General features: G+C 45.1%; 1 protein-coding gene across 2 annotated transcripts in view; it reads left to right on the top strand.

Moving 5' to 3' along the window:
• Positions 1-19996, top strand: part of Ccbe1 (collagen and calcium binding EGF domains 1) — a 236014-nt gene extending 216018 nt beyond the window's left edge. The window contains exons 6-11 of one of the 2 annotated variants that reach the window (XM_087593124.1): positions 2745-2874; positions 9690-9810; positions 12475-12614; positions 12705-12740; positions 13390-13425; positions 15430-19996. In XM_087593124.1, coding sequence (XP_087449250.1) covers positions 2745-2874; positions 9690-9810; positions 12475-12614; positions 12705-12738 — 425 coding nt within the window. In that variant the 3' untranslated portion in view covers positions 12739-12740; positions 13390-13425; positions 15430-19996. 2 annotated transcript variants of the gene reach the window in all.
• Positions 19997-20264: the final 268 nt, after the last annotated feature.

Raw genomic sequence — 20264 nt, 5'->3', positions numbered from 1 at the left:
TGAGTTTGAGGGAAGCTCTTTAGGGAGAGATATTTTCTCAGGCTTTTCATTGTTCAATGTCTACAAGGGTTAGAGTCAGACAAATTTAGAATGGAAACCCAGGGCCAGTGAGCTGCTCGTCATCGAAGCTTGATGGCTTGAGATTGATTCCGGAACCCACGGAAAGGTGGAAGGAGAGAAGCAACTGCACAAAGTTGTCTGACCTCACATGCACGCACATGCACAGACAGTATAGTAAATTTAAAAACTGAAATAATTGTAGTAGTCATCATCATCATAATCACCATCATCACCATCATCACCATCATCACCATCATCATCGTCGTCGTCGTCGTCGTCGTCGTCATCATCATCATCATCATCATCATCATCATCATCATCATCATCATAACATGGAAAGCTAGCATGGGTGGGACGTGACCCCAGGACAGCCTCCACCAATTTGAAAGATCGTATCTTCGGTACGAGATACAAGCCATCTGACATGGCCTTGCAGTGTTTGGCCACTTTGATTTTTATCTTTGAAAACCCAGAGCTGGAGCCGGTTGAGACACAAGGGAGTCTGTGTAGCACAACGGGGGAGACAATGGAGGAAATGCCGGCTCCGTCATGATTAGCTTACTAGTCTTCCATTTTCCAACTGGTGTTTATTTTCTGATAAAGTTACCGTGACCCCGAGTGTCAATCAATCCAGTTCAAAGACTCAGAAACCACCAGGTGTTTCAAATAACTCTCGAGCGCTGATAACACGTAGATTAGCAAGTTCTTAACACGGGCAGTGTTAAAACATCCTAACACTGTCCCTTACTGCCACCCCCAGGTGGATGGGTGGAGGGAGATTCCAAAGAAGCTTTCAAAGACCCCTCAATGGTTGTGATGTACCAGGACCGAGTTCACGAAACAGCAGAGTCGAGCTATTGAACTAACATACTTTGTTTGCTTGGGACACTTCCCACATGAAGCTTACTCTTGGGTTTTTCCTCAATTTATTTGATAATGTTACCATAGTTACATTTCTAATGCTCTGAGTATTTAACCTCTCATAAAAATTAGACCTCCATGCCCCCGTGTGGTCACTAAGTAGTACTACAGCTTTAAAATCTGAGAAGTCAGCAAAGTTGAGCTCTGGGTATATTTAAGATACACAGTAAGTTTAATAGAGTGGCTTCCCTGAACCTGCCTGACCACATCTGGATGCTCTTAGCAGAAACTCCATTAACGGCCTCCCTTCATGCCTACCCTGCACCCCAAAGGACCAGTTGTGTGGCCCTTTTAATTGTGTGATCTGCACACGGCACTTACCTGTAAAAGAACACTAAGGTTGTATCCGTTCTAACTTTCTATGGTCCATATAATGTCTGTCCAGAGCCAAGTGACAAAGTAGGTTTACTCTGTCGTGCTAATAAACAGTTGTTCAACCACACCAACACTTGGGAAACCTAGCTGAGAATGGGAAAACCAGAAATACAGAGATGGGCTTTTTACTCCTGTATGTGTACCCTCAACTGGTGGCTTGGCCTTACACCAAAGTCAGATGTAAACCGTGAAGCAGAAATGTTCATTTATCTCCCGTTCACAATAACTGTGTCACACAGTGTGTGACTCGACAAAAGAGAGGCGAATGGAAGGGTGGTGTAGTGGTTAGTGTGAACGGTCAACTTGACACTGTGAGTCACCTGAGAAGAATCTCACTGAGGAATGATCCCAACTGAGTTGGTCTATAGGCATATGGGGGAGTATATTGATTATGTTGACTGTTAACTGAAGACCCAACCTAAAAGCGAGGAAGATCATTCTCCAGGTTTGGGACCTGACCAGTACGAAAGAAAAGAATGTGAACTGAGTGCAAAATCATGCACCCATGTCTCTCTGCTCTCGATTGGGCATGACTAGCCACTTCCATTTCCTGCCACCTTGATTACCTCACAGTGACAGGCTATGACCTGACTGGCAGTGGATGAGTGGCTCAAGACAATGGACATCTCCAAGCAGATGATTGAGTTGTGTCCACCATAGTGGACAGTGAATCCTTAACCAGCAGATACACACACAGTAGAGCGTAGAGACTGCCTACAGAAACAGACAGCTTGGCTCTGGATCCTAGTGGGTTTGTAGATGATAGGACAAAGGAATGGTACCCATCTCTCCCGGCTGAGCAATATATCCAAGGGAATGACAATTTGTGTCATCATCTTCAAGCTGTCTTCTCTCCTGCAAACCCATTTTCAGACTCAACGTGTTAGGCCCCACTCAACTGGGCCACGGTCCACCCCCTCAATACTGCACTGTCAGGGAGGGAGAGGGGAAAGCAGTATCATGCAAGCTGCTGCCTGTCTGTGAGAATCTGCATTGCACATGAACTTTGGCCCCTGGAGAATAGTAAAATCATGCCAGAGTTATAGAGCCACCATTCTAGAAAGCATTGACAAATGCATACACTTCCACCCGTGGAAGATGCTAAGAAAAGGACCATAACACATGTTTTCACACATTCAGGATGTCAAAGAACAGAGTAGGAGGGCCTCTCTCTCTCTGTTCCTTCCTCTCTCCCCTGACCCTGGGTCATCTGACAGGGTCAACATGAGAACTCGAGAACCATAAAACTGTCAACACCTACCCCCTTGTACCTTCCATGCTCAGCCTTTCTGTACCCCATGCCTAGGGACTGCCCTACTGGTGCCATCTCTCCAGGCCATCTGCCTGGACAACCGTCCAGCAGAAGCTGATCCTATCTCCTTTCCCAGGGCATGAGGAGAAGTCCGAGAATGAGGTGAAAGCTGGGACCTGCTGTGCCACATGCAAGGAGTTCTCCCAGATGAAGCAGACGGTGCTGCAGCTGAAGCAGAAGGTACCCTTATCTCTGCAAGGGGCAAGGTAGAGCCCACGCAAGGGGTTTGGGAAGGGCGAATGAGCCGATAGATCACTCTGGTTGAGCATTCATTGTATCAACTCATGATGTCAACTAGATATGGATTCTGAATGTGCCTCCACTTTAGAGCCAAGCCCCTAAACAGCGACAGAACACACAGCAAAGTCCTAAGGAGGGACTCACTATAGCAGGCCTACCAATGGGTACATGCAACGTTATCAAAAGAGTAGAATCCTGGGCAGACCTTTGCAATGACATTTAATCTGTTTTATCCATTGAGAGCTTTCTCTCTTAAAGCTTCTGCAAGCTGAACATCATTGTGTGGGGCCTTCACTTTCTCCTGTAAACTTTATAGTCTGGGAAAGAAAACGCCCCCTGGGAAAGCAGTCCTTGTCACCAGGAGTGAGGACCAACTCCCTTTCTTAAAAACTCCACCCGATGAGACGGGGACCAGGGTGCTGGTAATGTCACCGAGCTGTGTAGAGCGGCCTCGTGATGGATCTAGTGGCCTGAATCTCCTTGGGTGACAGTCCCTGGGCTGGTGTTTATTACACCTGAGGTCAACACGCTCACTGGCTCGTCCAGCACTCTGAAATGGTTCTTCAGCTGCCCAAACATAAACTCACCATTTTGTTTGTTTAATCGCTTCCACTCAAGGCTCTCGGAAGATCAAAGGGGCATGTATAATCTGTTTAACTTCAGCAGTCGGTTATTCTAAAGGGCAAAAGGGTAAACATGAGATGCTATCTCTTCCATGACCAGAAAACTGGCAGTCACCATAATGAGAACCTCAGCTACCAGCTTGTCCATCAGAACAGCAGGCTGGGAAGGGAAGTAGCATTTCCAGCCTCTGATGCACAGACTGGGAAGGTCATGATGGACTTTGGCAGAGCACATGTGTACCTGTGTGTTATATGTTTACATAGTCATGAGTAAAACATGAAGTTAATCATAAATAGCCTGTCGTACAGTAGACAGGCAGAAAGCTTTGTCCATGTGCCAGTATAAACAAAAAGAGAGGAAGAAATGTTTCCCATACAGCTTGCCCCAGGTGACACTTGAATTGATGTTAGCATTTTTAGAGGAAAGTAGGAAGGCTTACAGAAGCATTAAGCTCGCCTTTCATCGGGCTTAGAGCATCAGGCTCTGGGGAGGCAGTTGATTATGGTCCCAAGACACAAGGCTGCCCTCACTTTCCTTCTCTGGAAGTAATCTATGATCTTCCATAAATCCTTTCCAGCTAGCATGATTTTAAGGCACTCGGTATTAACAAGTTGTTCAGGAAAAACTCAGTTGTAGCTGGCCTTCTCTTAATCACCTTGAAGCATTCTGTCATCTGTGCAAGCTGGGAAAGATGAAGAAGTTGAATAACTGATATTGAGATGCACGTGAAGCTCAGAGATTTGCTGATGCTTTGTAGGGATAGTGAGTTTGTCTTGGTCCCTCACTAGCTCTCCCATGCTTGGGTTGAGCAAGAATTGCTCTGCCTTGTGCCTCACCGTCCCCATGCATGCAGCATGAACACTGGCATCCATAGGGAATTATGGGAAGTGTGTAAGGGGAGAGCATATATGTCTGTGTGTGCATGGAGGGTCACTTACCCACCTGTGTGCACACATGAAGGCCAGAAATCAATATTAGTTGGCTTCCTCCATCATTCTCCAACATATGTCTTGAGACAGGACCTCTCACTGAACCTGGAACTTACCATTTCGACTACACTGGTGAGCTAGTATGTCCCCGAGATCTGTCTGTCTCCTGTTGTAGACATTATTTAAATCCTAGCCCAAGGTTTCTAACCCACTTTTGGTTATTGAGTTTCCAGACAAAACACACACACACACACACACACACACACACACACACACACACACACACACACCTTTATTTTTTAATAAGCCTTAAGCAACACAAGAGCTGGGCAGATACCTAGCCTTCATACTATTAGAATCGACCTTCTTATCAATAACCCCACGTTATTACTCCCTATGTTTGATCTAAGCTGCTCTTAACTTCAATTGGCCAGTCCACTTTTCCTTTACTCCTAACTGTGGCAGCTTCTCTTCTACCCCAAGACTGCGAAACTTAAACCCCACCCATGTCTCTTCTGGCCAGCTATTGGCGGTTGGCATCTTTATTTACCAATCAGAAATAACTTGGGGGCAGGGTCACTCCGTGTGAACGTCTAGTTGCCACAGAGACTCTCTCTTGGGGGCCCAAAGTTAGCATTAGAATACAAGCAGCATTAGGCCAACCCACTACACTCTCAATGTACGGTACAGTGTAGATGCGTGCTTCCTGCATTTACATGGGTACTGAGGATCAAGCTTAGGGCAAGCACTTTGTCCACCAAAATTCTCCCAATTCCTGTTTCTTTTCTTCTTCCCTTTTCTTCCCTCTTATTCTATTCTTCCCCTCCCTTCTCTTCTTCCTTCTCCTCCTCCTCCTCTCCTCCTCCTCCTCTCCTCCACCTTCTCTTCTTTGAGCCAGGTCTCATCAGGAACCCAAGCTTGTCTTGAACTATCAGTATAGTAGAGGATGACCTTGAACTTCTGATCTTACCTCTACCTCCCAAGTGCTGTGGTCATAGGTATGGGTCACCATACCCAGCTGATGGCTAATACTCTTAGAAAAGGTCCCTCCAGGAAGGTATAGCTTCCTGTAGTATGAGGAGCAGTTCTATACACAAATCCCCACATAACTGTGACCAGACCCTTGTAAGAAACATGCTCATGTTCTCAGGGCTGAAGTGCATGGTCAAGACGTCAGGCTTTAAACCCAGGCCTTCTCCTGAACCCTGGTGTATACCATCATTTGCTGTTAACATTCACTTGCTACTGCTGATACAGTCTGTTCTTTTCATAAGCCACAGGGCATTTATTTGCCCATATAAATGTTGTCCAAGAAATAGGTATGGGGGTCTGGGGTGCCGGAGAGCAGCCAACCTCTCAGTATGAGACAGGGTCTCTCACTGAACTTGTATGCACACATGTTGAACTACACCATGAGTATACAGTAGGTAGAATTCTAGCCACAGAAAATGCCCAGATCAAATCCCTGGACTCTTCAAGGAATCAGTTGGAAAAGAAAATCTCATAAAACAGCAACATACAGAATATAAGGAACCTATAAGACCTGTCGGTTTTAAACTAGCAAGGGTTACACAAACCACAGTGTTTAGATAAGGACTGCTGGGTGGTGGATTGTTTGCTGCAGGTTGCCCTGGTGCTGCTTGTATTTTGGTAATAATTACACTTCCAAGAAGGGCTGCCTAGGATGAGGAGTGAATCACTACTTCATCAGAACCTTCTCCCCGTTTTAACTTGTAAAATAAAGGCTAGAGCCAGTGATTGGGCAGGGGAAGGGAAGCTGGAGCTGAAGAGTTTGGAGGAGAGAGAGAGGGGGGGGGGGGAATGAGGGAGGAAGAGGAGGTGGAAGGAAGATGGAGACGAAGCCCATGGCCTGGAGAAACCACAAGTTATAAGGGATCTCCTAGCTGGAGTAGAGTAGCGCAGTGGTGGATGTACCCAATCTAGGCACACAGCTTGTATTCATATTGAGTTGTGTTTTCATTGCACGGGTTTATTTAGGTTGGAGAATTGACTGCAACAGATTGCTTGTTTACTGCAGGAAATATTGTACAAGTCAAGACAGGGGTTACTTTTGAAGGAAGAAAGGAGACTGGAACAGCACCCTAAGGGGGATCAAGGCGGGTGGGAGTTCTATGTGCTGGCCTGAGTGTTCACTACATGTGCTAGCTATAGTCGTTTTCTAAGCTGCATACATCATATTAGTCCTATGAAACTTCCTGTTTGGGGGCTTGCATTGTCCATTCAGACCTCAGTGCCTCTCCTGCTTCATCCTCTCCCTCTCCCTCTCCCTCTCCCTCTCCCTCTCCCTCTCCCTCTCCCTCTCCCTCTCCCTCTCCCTCTCCCTCTCCCTCTCCCTCTCCCTCTCCCTCTCCCTCTCTCTCTCTCTCTCTCTCTCTCTCTCTCTCTCTCTCTCTCTCTCTCTCTCTCTCTCATTAGAAAAGAAAAGTGATTAGGTGAGAAAGGGAAAGGATCTTAGGGACAGATAGAATAGGGACAGATAGAACACCTTCCACTCAACTATCAGTTAGGCACCAAGGAAAACTGAGAGTCACACAGCCTGTCAGTTTCTCTTTTGAAATTTACTCTCATGGCTAAAGGGACTATTAGAAATAAGACAGAGGGCCAGGAGAGAAAGACCCCAAAGAGAGAGGCAGAGCCAGCCCCTCAGTAAGCCTGCTCAGCAGCTCTTGACCCACAGTGTGCTCTGCCTCCAGAGGCCACTGTATAGGGAGCAGGGGATCTAAACCCTCTTAAACCAGCAACCCACACTTAACCCATAGAGAGCAATTGAGATGGTGTTGCAAGTGTTTGCTGGGCATCCACTGTGCCCTGCAGTAGCCCGAGCAATGAGGAAACCCACACTGTATGGAATAAAGTCCTGCCTCAAACTTACATCTTACAGAGAAGCCAACAGTGTGACTCCATGGCGATTGAATGGAGCAAAGGGATAGGCAAGCTTGAGAACACAGAGGTCTGTGCGTGCACGCAGTGAGCAGGCTCGCTGGGGTACTCGTTCCCTTCCTACCAAGCACATATTCAGGTTCTGAACTGGTCTCCCCAGCTATAACACACAAGTGTGCACGCGCGCACAAGCTCAAACACAGACACACACACAAATACATTTCATACAGCTTTCAAAGAAAATGTATGTATGTACCATGACATTTTATTTAACCACAAAGAATAATTATAGCATTTCCAGAAAGACAGATGCAAGTGCAAATCAATATGTTTAATGGAATTAGCTAGACTCAGGCCAAAAAAAATGCACATTTTCTTAGGAAGGTTTATATTGCTCTGATAAAGACCATAACCAAAAGAACTCGGGCAAAAGTGGTTTATTTGGTTTATATATAAGTCAAAAGCCCATCATGAAGGGAAACACAGGTAGAGAGACCTTGAGGCAGAAACTGAAATGGTCCACAGGGAAACATTGCTTCCTGCCTTGTTCACCATGGTCTGACTGGCCTGCTTTTTTATACAACTCAGGACCGTCTGTCCCAGGGTGGTATTGCCAATAGTGGGCTGGGCCCATCAATTATTAATCAAGAAAATATCCCATGATGTTTGCCTACAGGGAAACTCCTGGGGGCATTTTCTCAACTGATCCCATTTCCAAGTGACCAGAGCTGGTCACACTGACAAAAACTAGGTAGTACAAACGTCTCCTCCCATTTGCAGATTTTAGATGGCTCTCTGATACCTAAAGGTATTCCTATGCACATGTGTGTGCATGTGTATGTGTGTGCAGCATGAAGGCAGGTGACTAAAGGAAGTAATGAGATGATGATAAGGGAGGAATAAGAGGGTTCTGACTGAATATAGTTCATGTCCATGATGAACTTGGAAGAGGTGGCCTTTGTGAAAAGAGCTAGCACCTGCTAAATATAGTTTCCATGGTGTCTAATTACTGCTGTAAAGAGACTTACAACAGGGCCTACTGGCTGGACAAGCTCTGTATCTACCAAGCATGTGCTGAATACTAACAGCGAGCGCTCCATATTCAGCATCCAGCTTGCTTGTGCCAACAGCTCTCTGGGGGTGGTTGCTTTAATACAAAGCAAATCAGATCTGAGAGAATGGTGATTGGAAGTCTATCAATTGGCACTCAAGAGAAGTACAGGCCCTACTCATATTGCGCACACACGCACACACACACACACACACAACTCACACTCCGCAGGCCCACTCCCTGTTATTTCTGGGAGACCACGGCTAGTCGCTACCTTTCCTTCCAACTTGCCATAGGAGTGTGAGATCTACAGGCAGCTCGGACACTAGGGTTGTAGTCACTGGCTGGTCTTATAACATCAATTTAATATGAACACTAGAGTTAGCCAAGAGGAAGAAGCAACAGGATCAGTGTTAAAACCCAACCATGGTAGATTCCTACCCCAAGCCAGATAACGGAATTTCGAATATGATGATGTGATCACCTAGTGACGCACACCCCATTTTATAGACATGGAGTAGGAAACCAGAAAGGTTAGAAGACTTAACCTGAAGGTACTGCTTTGTCCCATGCGGGCAGAACCTTCCCCACTGAACAGTGACAGTGGCTGGACACTGGGCCCAGGCATCCTTTTCCTGTACGGCAGACTTCTTAGGCGACTGCTACCCATCTCATTCATAGATGAGATCCAGACCTTACAGATAGACCTTGGCAAGGCTGAGATTTCAATGTCCCTCTACCCCAAATCCAGAGGGCTCACACCAGCATTTCCATCTCAGTGCCTCAACTAGTGGCGGATGATAAAAGTGGACCGGGATTCAGTGGCAAGAGTTGGCTCATGGTCCCAGAGAGTGGATTTGCTTTTGTTCCTCTGCCATTGACCCCTGTTCCCTATACTCATTTTCAAGTCGTAGCTGTCGACCAGACACCAGCATCACGTGTAATGAATGTGTGTTTGATTTATAAAGTCATTACTTGAAAGCTATAAATTACAAAGCTAGCATGCTTAATCGGTCATGGCAACTGTTCTAGAGATGTTCCTGCAACCCTGAAGTTACCTGGTTTCAACTTCTGCCTCCCTAGGCTGCTCATGCAAGAAACTTGCCCTAGACCGCTCCTTGGCTAGAAAACATCTCTCTCCCCCTTTGCACTCTAACTAGCTACAGTTAAGAACAAAATCATGAGTAGGCCTTGTAGCCTCTACAGATGACTCTAACACAGACTTCCTCGAGGGGCCACCACGGTTTTCTGACCCAGGTTTGCCTTGTCTTTATAGATTTCTCTGCTCCCCAACAATGCCGCCGAACTGGGCAAGTATGTCAATGGTGACAAGGTGCTGGCCTCGAACACCTATCTTCCAGGACCTCCTGGCCTGCCTGGGGGACAGGGCCCACCTGGTGAGTATGAAGAGCCTGGGAAGCTGGTGGCATTTCTGCCCTCTGCACCAGCTTGAATGAAGGCTGACTGAATGAGAGTCCACACTCAGCAAGGCTGGACAGGATTCTCCAGCTTCCATCTATGCTCACAGGTGAAATTGGATATACAGGACAGCATGGCTGTACAAGGAGAGGCCATGGGAAGTTGGGGCCTGTATATTTTTTAGGATCTGATAAGACTCCTGACAATCATTTTAAAAGCTGCGCATGGTACTCTACACCTGGAATTCCTAGTACTGAGAGAGTCAGCAGAAGAAAGATCATGAGTTAGAGGCTACCCTGGGCTACATAGTGAGATCCTATTTCAAAACCAATGAAAAGCACTGTGAAGACTGTTAGTTGAATTCACCCTAGGAAAACGTTAATGTAGAGTCATGGACTCGTAAAGTCATTCAGCTCTTCCCAGTCACAGTCAGCCCCATCACCACTTTCCTCAGCTCTTTCTCTATATTCTCTTGTTGCTTACTGCATTTTCAACTCTACTCTTACTCCTGTTATATCATAGGTAGGATCTGTTGAGGTATAGATCATATAATGAGCTAGGCCCTTCCACGGTTGAGTTTGACTTTTGACAAGGATAGACAGACTCCCCTGGGACTTACACTCCACATCAACCTCATAATCCAAGGAGTTCCCACCATGCAGGAAGTTCCCATGAGACATGTGCCTCTGGGGTTCTCCCCACACCAGCTGTAGGTATCCACCAAAGGCTTTCCTTTACCAAGGCTTTCCCATTCTGGGGCTGAAGACCAGAGGACTCTCAACTCTGCCTTAATTATAGGGTGAACTAGAAATGACTTCTCCAAATACAAAAAGCCTAACGTCTTCATTTTGTTTTTCAAGAGTCTGAAATTCTTTCATGTTCTTACTGTGAGTTCTGTTAGTAGGAGCTAGTTATAACTCAAAGGACATAACATGGCCCAGTGAGTATCAGATTGAGCAAAGGAAGCCACTGGGAGGGTTTTCTCCTCCTTTCAAATTTGGCTCCTTACAGACCATTGGGAGTGGTAAAGAACTAGACACATGACACACTCTAGCATCTGGCTCCTGTCTGAACCACCTCCGAATCTGATTCTACTGACCACTGTATAGCTTGGTAGCTGCTTGCTTATCTTTCTCTTGCTTATTAATGTGTGTCAAATTTTGTATTGAATGATGCATGTCATTAGTAGATAAACACTAGAGCCTGGGAAACTTGGTAAACACTTTTTGAGACAGTCCTCCCCCTGCCCCTTTGTCAGATCTATAACAGGAAGTTGAGTCATCCTAATGAGTAGCTAAGTTAGTTTGGGGCTTTGTTGTCACTAAATTTACCTTCAGTGCTTTGCAGCCTTCAACTGTTCGAATCCCTCCAATGGTAGGAAGCCGTTCCTTTGTGTTAGGTCAGTATCCATGGGTTTTTTCTATATTCCACTTGTCTTTCTACAGTTCATACCCAATCCTCTATATCCATGTCCGTTCCTCAATAATAAATCCCTTTTGCTTTATATTTCAAATGAGAGTGGTGGACGGAGAGGCAGTTTCACTTTTCTTTATCCTGTCCCTCCAGGCCTTGAATAAATAGGGCCTCTTCCGTAGTAAATTATGGACAGAACATCTCCCTACTCTTGCATCACAAGAAGTGCCTACTGGAGGAAGCATAGGCTTCCCCATCTTGGAGTATTGAGGATTTTATGGTAATAGCTAAAAATAGGAAAGTTCTATAGTTAAGAGACATGTAATAGAGCTGCAAAGAATGGGTAAGGAGTGAACAAGAGGAAGAGGCAGGAGACACCAGCTATGGGGCAAGAGTTGAGGCAAATGTACCAAAGGTGGACGCCTAGCAGCCTTTCGGTGCTTACTGTGTGTGCAGTACTGGGCCATATAGTATGTGCATGTATTTAAATTTTTATCTAATACAACTACTGCATGTTGGAGTTTTATTCAGATTTGGAGATAAAAGACTACGGTCCAAAAGAGCTCAAGCAAATTGCCAGGGATTCAAGTGTAGGCCTCCCTGGTGGTAAAACTTCTACTACTGGTGTGAGAGTGTGTATGTGTGTGCACAGACGTGTTCTCTGTGTGGTCATGACTGCTCAGAGTATGCACATGAAGGGCAAAAGTCAACATCTTGGTGTGTTATAGGTGTCAAGGTAGGAGTGGGTCCTATAGTGACCCACTCACCCTCTGGGACTCAGTTTACAGAATGCACCACCACACCAAACTTTTACATGGGTACTCTGCATCTGAACGTGGGCCTTCACTCTTATACAGAAAGTGCTTTATCCACTGAGCCATCGCCCCAACCCCCAAACCTTGTACTCTTAAGCACTCTCTAGACAACATTACATTCTCCTGTGATCCAGGAGTAGAGAGACACAGAGCAGGACATGCTTGAGTGGGTAAAGCATGTAGATCACTAACCGAGTAGGAAGAGTCTCAGGTTTCCCCCTTGAGCAGATGGATGACTGAGGCTCCAATAAAGAGAGAAAGGTGACGTCACTTTTAATCATGTTGAGTTTAAATCCCCATGGGTTCATTAATATAAATGCCACAAGGCAAAGAGCAGAGTAAAGAGAGAAATCTACAGTGACTCCTAAATTCTGTGGTATGGGGTGAATGCTAATAGGATGTTTTTTATTACAGGCTCACCAGGACCCAAGGGGAGCCCTGGATTCCCCGGTATGCCAGGCCCTCCTGGACAACCAGGCCCACGGGGCTCAATGGGACCTATGGGACCATCCCCTGACCTGTCTCATATTAAGCAAGGCCGGAGGGGCCCTGTGGTCAGTATCTTCTCTGAGATCCATGTAATACTGAGGGGAGGTGTGTTTGTCCCTTTTTTTCTGGTTAAATCAAATGCTTGTGTCTTCTAGGGTCCACCAGGAGCACCAGGAAGACATGGCTTGAAGGTGAGTCTTAAACTGTTCTTAACAGCTGCAGGTCTGTTTCTACCCACTGTGGTGTCCTGTGAAGCTCAGCAAACCGTATTTCCCTTCCCCATGTTACATGTAGCAAAGTTGAAACACAGATCCACAGGTTGACAGTGGCAAACCTGGTCAACCCCATAATCTATAATGCTTGAGAATCCTTACCCTTTGGAGCACATGTAACACTGCCGGGAGGGAGGTGGATTTTGAGCTGGGTACTGTGGCTTAAGCCTCTGGGTAGTGGTGATCACACTGGTGTTTCCCACTAGTCTATGCTTTTTTAGAATGGCCTCAGTTGTTTAAGTGGAGAAGAACACACAACTCCACTCAACCCAAGTGGTGGCTTCCCTGTTTTGAAAAGCTTGGTGTTTCCCACATTGCCTAGAAAAACAAGAGTCCTAATCAGATCTGGTTTAAAAATATATAGCGTTGTGAGGACCCAGCAGCTGAGACACTTGACCCAATCTTGCTGGTTCCAACAAAAGGTCCCCTGAGCTCAACTTCAACTCTAAATTTATTTCCTATACAAAATGCTTATTTCCTGAAGGAGTATGGTTGTGGGTGTCTAATAGAGACTGTCGTGCTTCTATCTGCATCCTCCAGAATGCTAACCTTTCCCCTTTGGTTTTAGGGGGAGAGAGGAGCACCTGGGCCCCCAGGGTCTCCGGTAAGTTGAATTGTCTGTCCTGCTTAACCAGTGGGTGTGGCTCTCAGGGGCGTGGCACTCGTAAAATGGTAGAGTGGGACTGGTGAGATGGCTCAGTGGGTAAAGGCACTTATCACCAAGGCTGATGACTTGAATTCAGTTCCAAATGGTGAAAGGAAAGAACTGACTCCCACAAATTGTCCTCTGACAATATAGGAATGCCATCCTGTCCCCTAACCAAAAATAATAATAATAATTACTATTATTATTATTATATTTAAGCATGTTTTAAGAATATACCTGTGGGTCTTGGTGGCAGAAGCCTGCTCTCCTCTTGTCTCTCAAGCAGTCAGGTCTATGGTTAGGAGGAAACTTGTAGATGCCTTAATCAGCTGGTTTGGACTTTTAAAATTTGTTTTCTGCTATTACTTTTGCTCTTCTCTTAGATACTCTTTACATAAAATCTCTCCTCTGAAGTCCACTATGTGAGGAACCCGTTTCCAAAGGCATCATAAGATGTTTGAAAGAAGGCCTGAGGAGGAGGCTTAGTTGGGATAGTGCAAGGGGACCTGAGTTCAGTCCCCAGAATCCATGTGAAAAAGTTAACATTGACAGAGTGCCCTTGTAATCCCAGCAGAGATAGGGGGATCTCTGGGGAATAGAATTGGCATTTCCAGGATATTAACAATAGAGCCTTTCTTTTAAAAGGAAAAAAAATTGTGGGCGATGCCTGAAGAATGTCAACCAAGGTTGGCTTATGGCCCCCATACATACCTGTACACAGACACACACACACACACACACACACACACACACACACACACACACAAACTAGAATATATTGTCAGATGACCACTGGCTCCAATAAAAGATAAAAAAGGACTCTCTGGGATTAAGGAGAAATTTGCTATATATACATATATATATATGTATATATATACATATATGCGTGTATGTGTATATGTATATATGTATATATATACACATATACATACACACACAATATCTGAGAGATTAAAATGAGCAGAAATATGAGAAAATGCAAATAAGTATGCTACTTCTAGAGAAGTGGGTACGTGTTCTGAGGAAGAACCCAGAGGCCTGTGTTGCCACCTCACCTCTTATCCTATTAGCTTTCTAACTTTAGGCTTTTACCTAGTGTCTGTTGGCATTTGTTCCTTATCTACACAGCGGGCTATGATTTGCCATAACACCCGTATGTGCATGGTGAAAAGTCAGATGACATCAGAATGCTACACCTCAGTGGGTGACGGCATCTCTTGCAGCTTCTCAGGTACAAGCTGCCGAACAGCATCCATCTTGGATGTTGGTAACAATCATACCTTTAAAATGCTCATGGACTCGCATGCTTAAATGCTTTGAGATTTTTCTGCGGACCATGCTGTTCAGCACTGCATGATAATTAAAGCTTACTGAATATTATATATGATGAAGAATGTCCAATAATAGAATTCAGAAGGTATGATGTGGATCTTCCTAGCCATGAGGGACAACACACTCTCAGTTTCATTTTGTTGTTCATCTTACAAACATATTAACAATTTCGTTTTTTTAAAGAACAGAAAACATTAGAACTATTCTTTCTAATCCCTTTGCATCTCATTTAAATATCCACCTATGAGCCCATGGGAAACCTGTGGTGTTGAGTCTGCCTTTTACCGATGGGAAAAGCTTAAACACATAGAAATCAGGTAATCTGTCATCGTCACACAGCATGGAAGAGGTTGGCTCAAATCCAGCAGGCCCTCACCCGCTGGATTATTGCTCTGACTTCCAGGTTTCTTCAGAAACTCCCCCTGAGAAAGGAGAGGTGACTGTGTCACCAGTGTCACGGGTGAGGAAAGGGTCCCAGGCTGCTCATACAGTCCTTAAATCTATTTAGGTTACAGAGTTGCTTAGAAGGTAGTCACTCACAAGCAACAGGACTCATGGGTAGCAGAACTACACAGGATGCTGCTGTTGTCATGAGTAACTTCACAGCTTTGATTCCTATCCTGTGCACAGGGACCCCCAGGTTCTTTTGACTTCCTGCTGCTGGTACTGGCGGACATTCGAAATGATATCGCAGAGCTACAGGAGAAAGTGTTTGGACATCGGATTCACTCTTCTGCAGAGGACTTCCCCCTACCTCAGGAATTCTCCAGCTACCCAGAGACCCTGGACTTTGGGTCTGGAGATGACTATTCCAGAAGAACTGAAGCGAGGGACTCTGAAGCCCCGAGAAACTTTTATCCATAGCACATCCCATATCTTCAAGCCACCAGAAGAGAAGCTTGCCTTCGTCCTTCCCCTTACTCGGTTTCCAAACCCTGCCTTCTAAGTTTCCTTCGCATCACAACAGCAGCAGGAGGATGTGATGGGTTGACATGCTGTTCTTGAAGAGCCAATGGGTGGTTAACATCAAGGCTTTCTTTAGCATCCTACTTTTTCAAGAACCTTTGGAATTCTGAGTTAATCGCTCCCACCGAATCTTAAACGTTGGTAGAGTGCAAGAGAGGGAGAAATGTCAACATGGGTTCTTAGAAGTGTAAGGTTCCTTCTAAAAAGAAAATGATGTTCAAGTACTTGACTGTTCATTCTCTACTGTCCAGAGTAAGGCTTTTCAGTTGTGAAGGAATGGGGTGTGGAAGGAGCAACCACGTAAAATGACATTGGTGGAAAATTACTTTTCTTATCAATGTCACAGATTTCAAATTCTGCATCCTATTTTTCAGCTTGATGTTTGTTTGTTTGTTTTTAAATTTGCTTACAAAAAACAAGAAATTGGAAAGAATATGTTTGGAGACATAGAGAATTAGCCTTATGTTTCCTGTCATGTAGGTTGCCACATTTTAAAATTCAGATACGACAGTCATTGATTCATGCAAATCCTACGTGAAGAAGGGAGTTCTTTTATCGAGCTGGATCATGTGTTCTAGGGGGGCTTAAGGTGATGAAACACCCTGTGTATTCTAGAACAGAGAGCTCCTGGAGGCCAGGATGGCTGAGGACTATTTGGTCAAAAGAATTGTCCTGCTCCATACATGTTGAAGGTTTGGGAAACAAGATGGCTGACTCCTAAGAAGATGTACAAGACGCCCTAGCACTGATGAGGTGGCCGGATGTGCCAGCAGGCACTCATCCAGGCTGAATCAAAGCCAGAGGGAAGTTGCTGGCAGGGGGGACATCGAGAGGTGCTTCCGTAAATCTAGATCTCCAGAGGCAGATGAATCTGCTCTTAAATCTGAAGTCCTTATCCAGGGCCAGCCAGGGCCAGCCAGGCTCACCAGCAGTTAGAATAGCACACAGCTGAGAGGTCTCTGGGATAGAGAAGGAGGAGATTTTACTAACTTGGAATAATTTCCCACTATTTCCCCCTGTCTTGATTTAAATCCCTGTTGTTCTAGGTCTCCTTGACTTTCTGTCACATTTCCCAATGTCTCCCTGAGTTGTTTCTGGGAGTACTTCTAGATCCCCAGGGAATCACATTCCCAGAAAGGAACAAGAGGCCAGCAGGTTTCTTCTTGCTGTCTCTGGGTTTTTGTTTCAGGGATCGACTATCACTTTCTCCTTGAGTGTGCAGTATGCTCCTTGACCTTGCTCACATGGTTGCCCACACCAGGGTCTCTGTTTGCTCTCCTGCAGCATCCCTTTATATTTCTAAGAAGTTTTGCGCTTGTATTTATCTTTTCCCTATACCACCTAAGCCTCCATTTTCTTCCCACCCCTACTGTGACAGCTTGTTGGAAGAAAACTGCTATTGGTGTGCATGACACTGTACCATCCACTCTTCTTTCTGAGCAATGAGAAGGGGCTGTCTACAGAGCCAGCGGGAGCCTAGTGGCCTTTCACTTCCCCTTCCCCAGCTCCCTACCCTCTCATCCTTCTCTCCTGGCTCTCTTCCCTTTCCTCTCTTTTCTCTCTTCCTCTCCTCTTCCTTTGCCCCTTCTCTCCTTCCTTTCCTTTATCCCTATCCTAGCTTCCCTGCCTTTCTCTCTCTCTACATCTCCCTTCAATTCTCTTGCATGTCTCCTTCCTTCCTCTCTCCCTCACTCTCCCGCTCTCCCTCCTCTTTCCTTCCTTAGTTCCCTCCCTCCACTTCCCCCTTCCTTCCTACCTACTTACGTGCTTCCCTTTTTCCTTCCTTAGTTCCCTCTCTCCACTCCCTCCCTTCTTCCCTGCTTGCCTGCCTATCTTCCTATCCTGCAGGATTCCCACACACTCCCACCAAAGTCACCAATGGCTGTCCACCAACAGTTCACGGCGAAGGCAAGCACACACTTGCATTACTCGCTCGCTGTCTCTCCCTCCTTCCCTGTCAGTCTCTCCAGAACCTGAGCATCACCACAGATGGCCTTGCCAACCATGGCTTCCTGAAGAGATAGATGCAACCACAGTCAAGCGCCACCTGGAATCTATTCAGTGCTTGCCTGCTTATAGAGCCCGTCACTTAAAGGGTGTGGGTGGATGAATTCTCAAAACTATGCACAGGCTCTGTGAGCAATGATTATGTCCATCTTGGTTTTTTATGAGGAATTTTATAACTACTTTTTATGTCTACTTTTTTTTTAGACAGTGAAATGTATGTAGAACTATAATCTTTATTGCCAAGTGCTGGTAAAATGCAAGTACACTCCATGCTTGGCTGGAGGCCAGGGTTATGTCCTAAAGGAGGGAAGTGAAAGTCACAATATCTGGGATTCATGAGTCTGTCTAGGTAATTATCTCCAGGAAAACATAATAGCCTGTATCTTGTAACCTCAGTGCTCATATGCCATGTCAATTTAGATAATTGTTACTCCTCAGATTTTCAAAACGTGGACTACTAACTAACTATAAGACCAGGGCATGTCCTCCAATTGTCCAAACAATGGATTTTTAGCGATTAGGTATTATTGCTTACATATCTTTTAGTCGTGGATAGAAAAATCAAAGCTTTTCTGTCTAAACAAACTTCTGCTCAAAATGCCATGGAAAGGCCTTCAGATTTACTGAGTCACTTCTATCTCATGGGGAAAATGTTCTCGTTTTTTATACACCCTTCAACCCTTTGGTAAAAACATTCAACTTTTCTAATATCTCCCCAAGTTAAGACTTGGTAATGGATTGCCTCTGTGTTTGTAAAGCCATGAGAATTAAAAATTCACTGAAAATAATATAGAGAAGACTTGCATTTTAGTTCAGGAAAACCAAATTTTCTAGCTGCAGAGGGAAAAATAATCAGCGTTCCTGTGCCAGATAAAGGTTAGGTGTGGTGGACGCCTGTAATCCCAGCACCTGAGAAGCAGAGGTAGGCAGATCGGGAGTTCAAGGTCAACCTCAGCTACAAGTGTGAGGCCAGCCTGGGCTAACTGAGAGCCTATCTCAAAGTGATGATGATGATGATGATGATGATGATGATGATGATGATGATGATGATGATATGATAACAAATAATAATAATTAGTAGGACTGGAGAGATGGCTCAGAGGTTAAGGATGCTTGCTGCTCTTCCAGAAGCGAAGTTCAGTTTCTAGCTCCTGCATCATACAGCTCAAAGACTCCCCTAACCCCATGTCCAGTTGATCTGACACCCTCTTCTGACTTCCATAGCACCTGCACTCATGTGCGCACACACAGGGACACACATACACATAATTATAAATAAAGTCTTTTTTTAAAGGAGTTGGGTACCAAGAAGATGCTGCCTTTTCTTGCTTTCTATGTTACTTTCCTATACTTGCTACAGAATTAACTAGAGTCATATTGCTGTGTGGAGTCAGTCCAGTGTCCAGCAGGAAGATAATAAGTGCCCAATGACCTTGGAAGGAAGAAGTACTGGCCCCATCAATGGCTGGGTGCAGAGCACCCTGGTAGAGCCAGGTAAGTCATGTTCCCTTTCCAAGGTTCCAAACATTGTTGGCCTTGGAAGTTTGACTATCTCGCATGTTGGGACAGAGCTTCTTCATGACCAAGCATCAAACTTTACCTTGAGGTCTCAGGAAACAACCCTCTATCTTGTTTTAAGCATCATTTTCCTCCTCTTCTCTTATCCATCCAGGCTGCCTCACAGAAGCAGCCTCAGCAGCCTCCTTCTGCAAGCCTATCTTCCAGACAACTGTTCTAAAAGGGAAAACTATAGACTGGAATCTGAGCCAAACAATTAGTCAAATAGAGACTTCTATTCAGGGAAACGCATGGGTCGTTTCCTGACACAGTCATCATGCATGGTTCACGACATGTCAAAAATAATTTTCTATTTGGATTTTTCTAAAAGGGCCTTAATTGTTGAAACTGAAATGGTGCGCTTTATATGCTCTTTGTACAAATGTCACCATCAGCGAGAAACCATGGAGAAGGACGTATGGGCTATACATCCCTCAGGGAGCTCAGCATGTTTTGTCCGATTCCCAGAGCTTGTTCCCTGAGTGGTTCTTGAGTCTGTTTTTGTTTTGTTTCTCAGTAACTGGTCATATACTTCAGTATCTCTGTCCGTTATTTATATCAGGTCTTATAAGAGTCAAACTGATAATTCCAACAGTCATGGATGTAATACTATGAAGTGTGTAATAGTATGACTGTATAATGCCTAATAACAAAGTTATTTTTCTTATGTGGTTCTCCTGTGTTTTGTCCTGGCACTACTATAAAAGGAGTCATCCTCTGGCCAACTGAATATGGCGCATCCATTACTTTTCTCACTGTATGGTGGAATATATGACACAGGAAACTTAAGGAAGTTTGAAGGATACTTCCTCATGGTGGGAAATCATGGTGGGAAATCATGGCGGCAGGCACCACGGTGGCTGATGACATTGCATGTGTAGTCAGGAAGCAGGCATTCCTGCTTCTTTGTTGATTGATGGCCTCTTTGAGAACTA

This window comes from Rattus norvegicus, chromosome 18, assembly GCF_021556685.1.
Source record: "Rattus norvegicus strain SHRSP/BbbUtx chromosome 18, alternate assembly SHRSP_T2T, whole genome shotgun sequence".
NCBI classification, from domain to species: Eukaryota; Metazoa; Chordata; class Mammalia; order Rodentia; family Muridae; genus Rattus; species Rattus norvegicus.
Note: the sequence above shows the minus strand (reverse complement) of the source record. Positions and strands in the feature narration are given on the sequence as shown.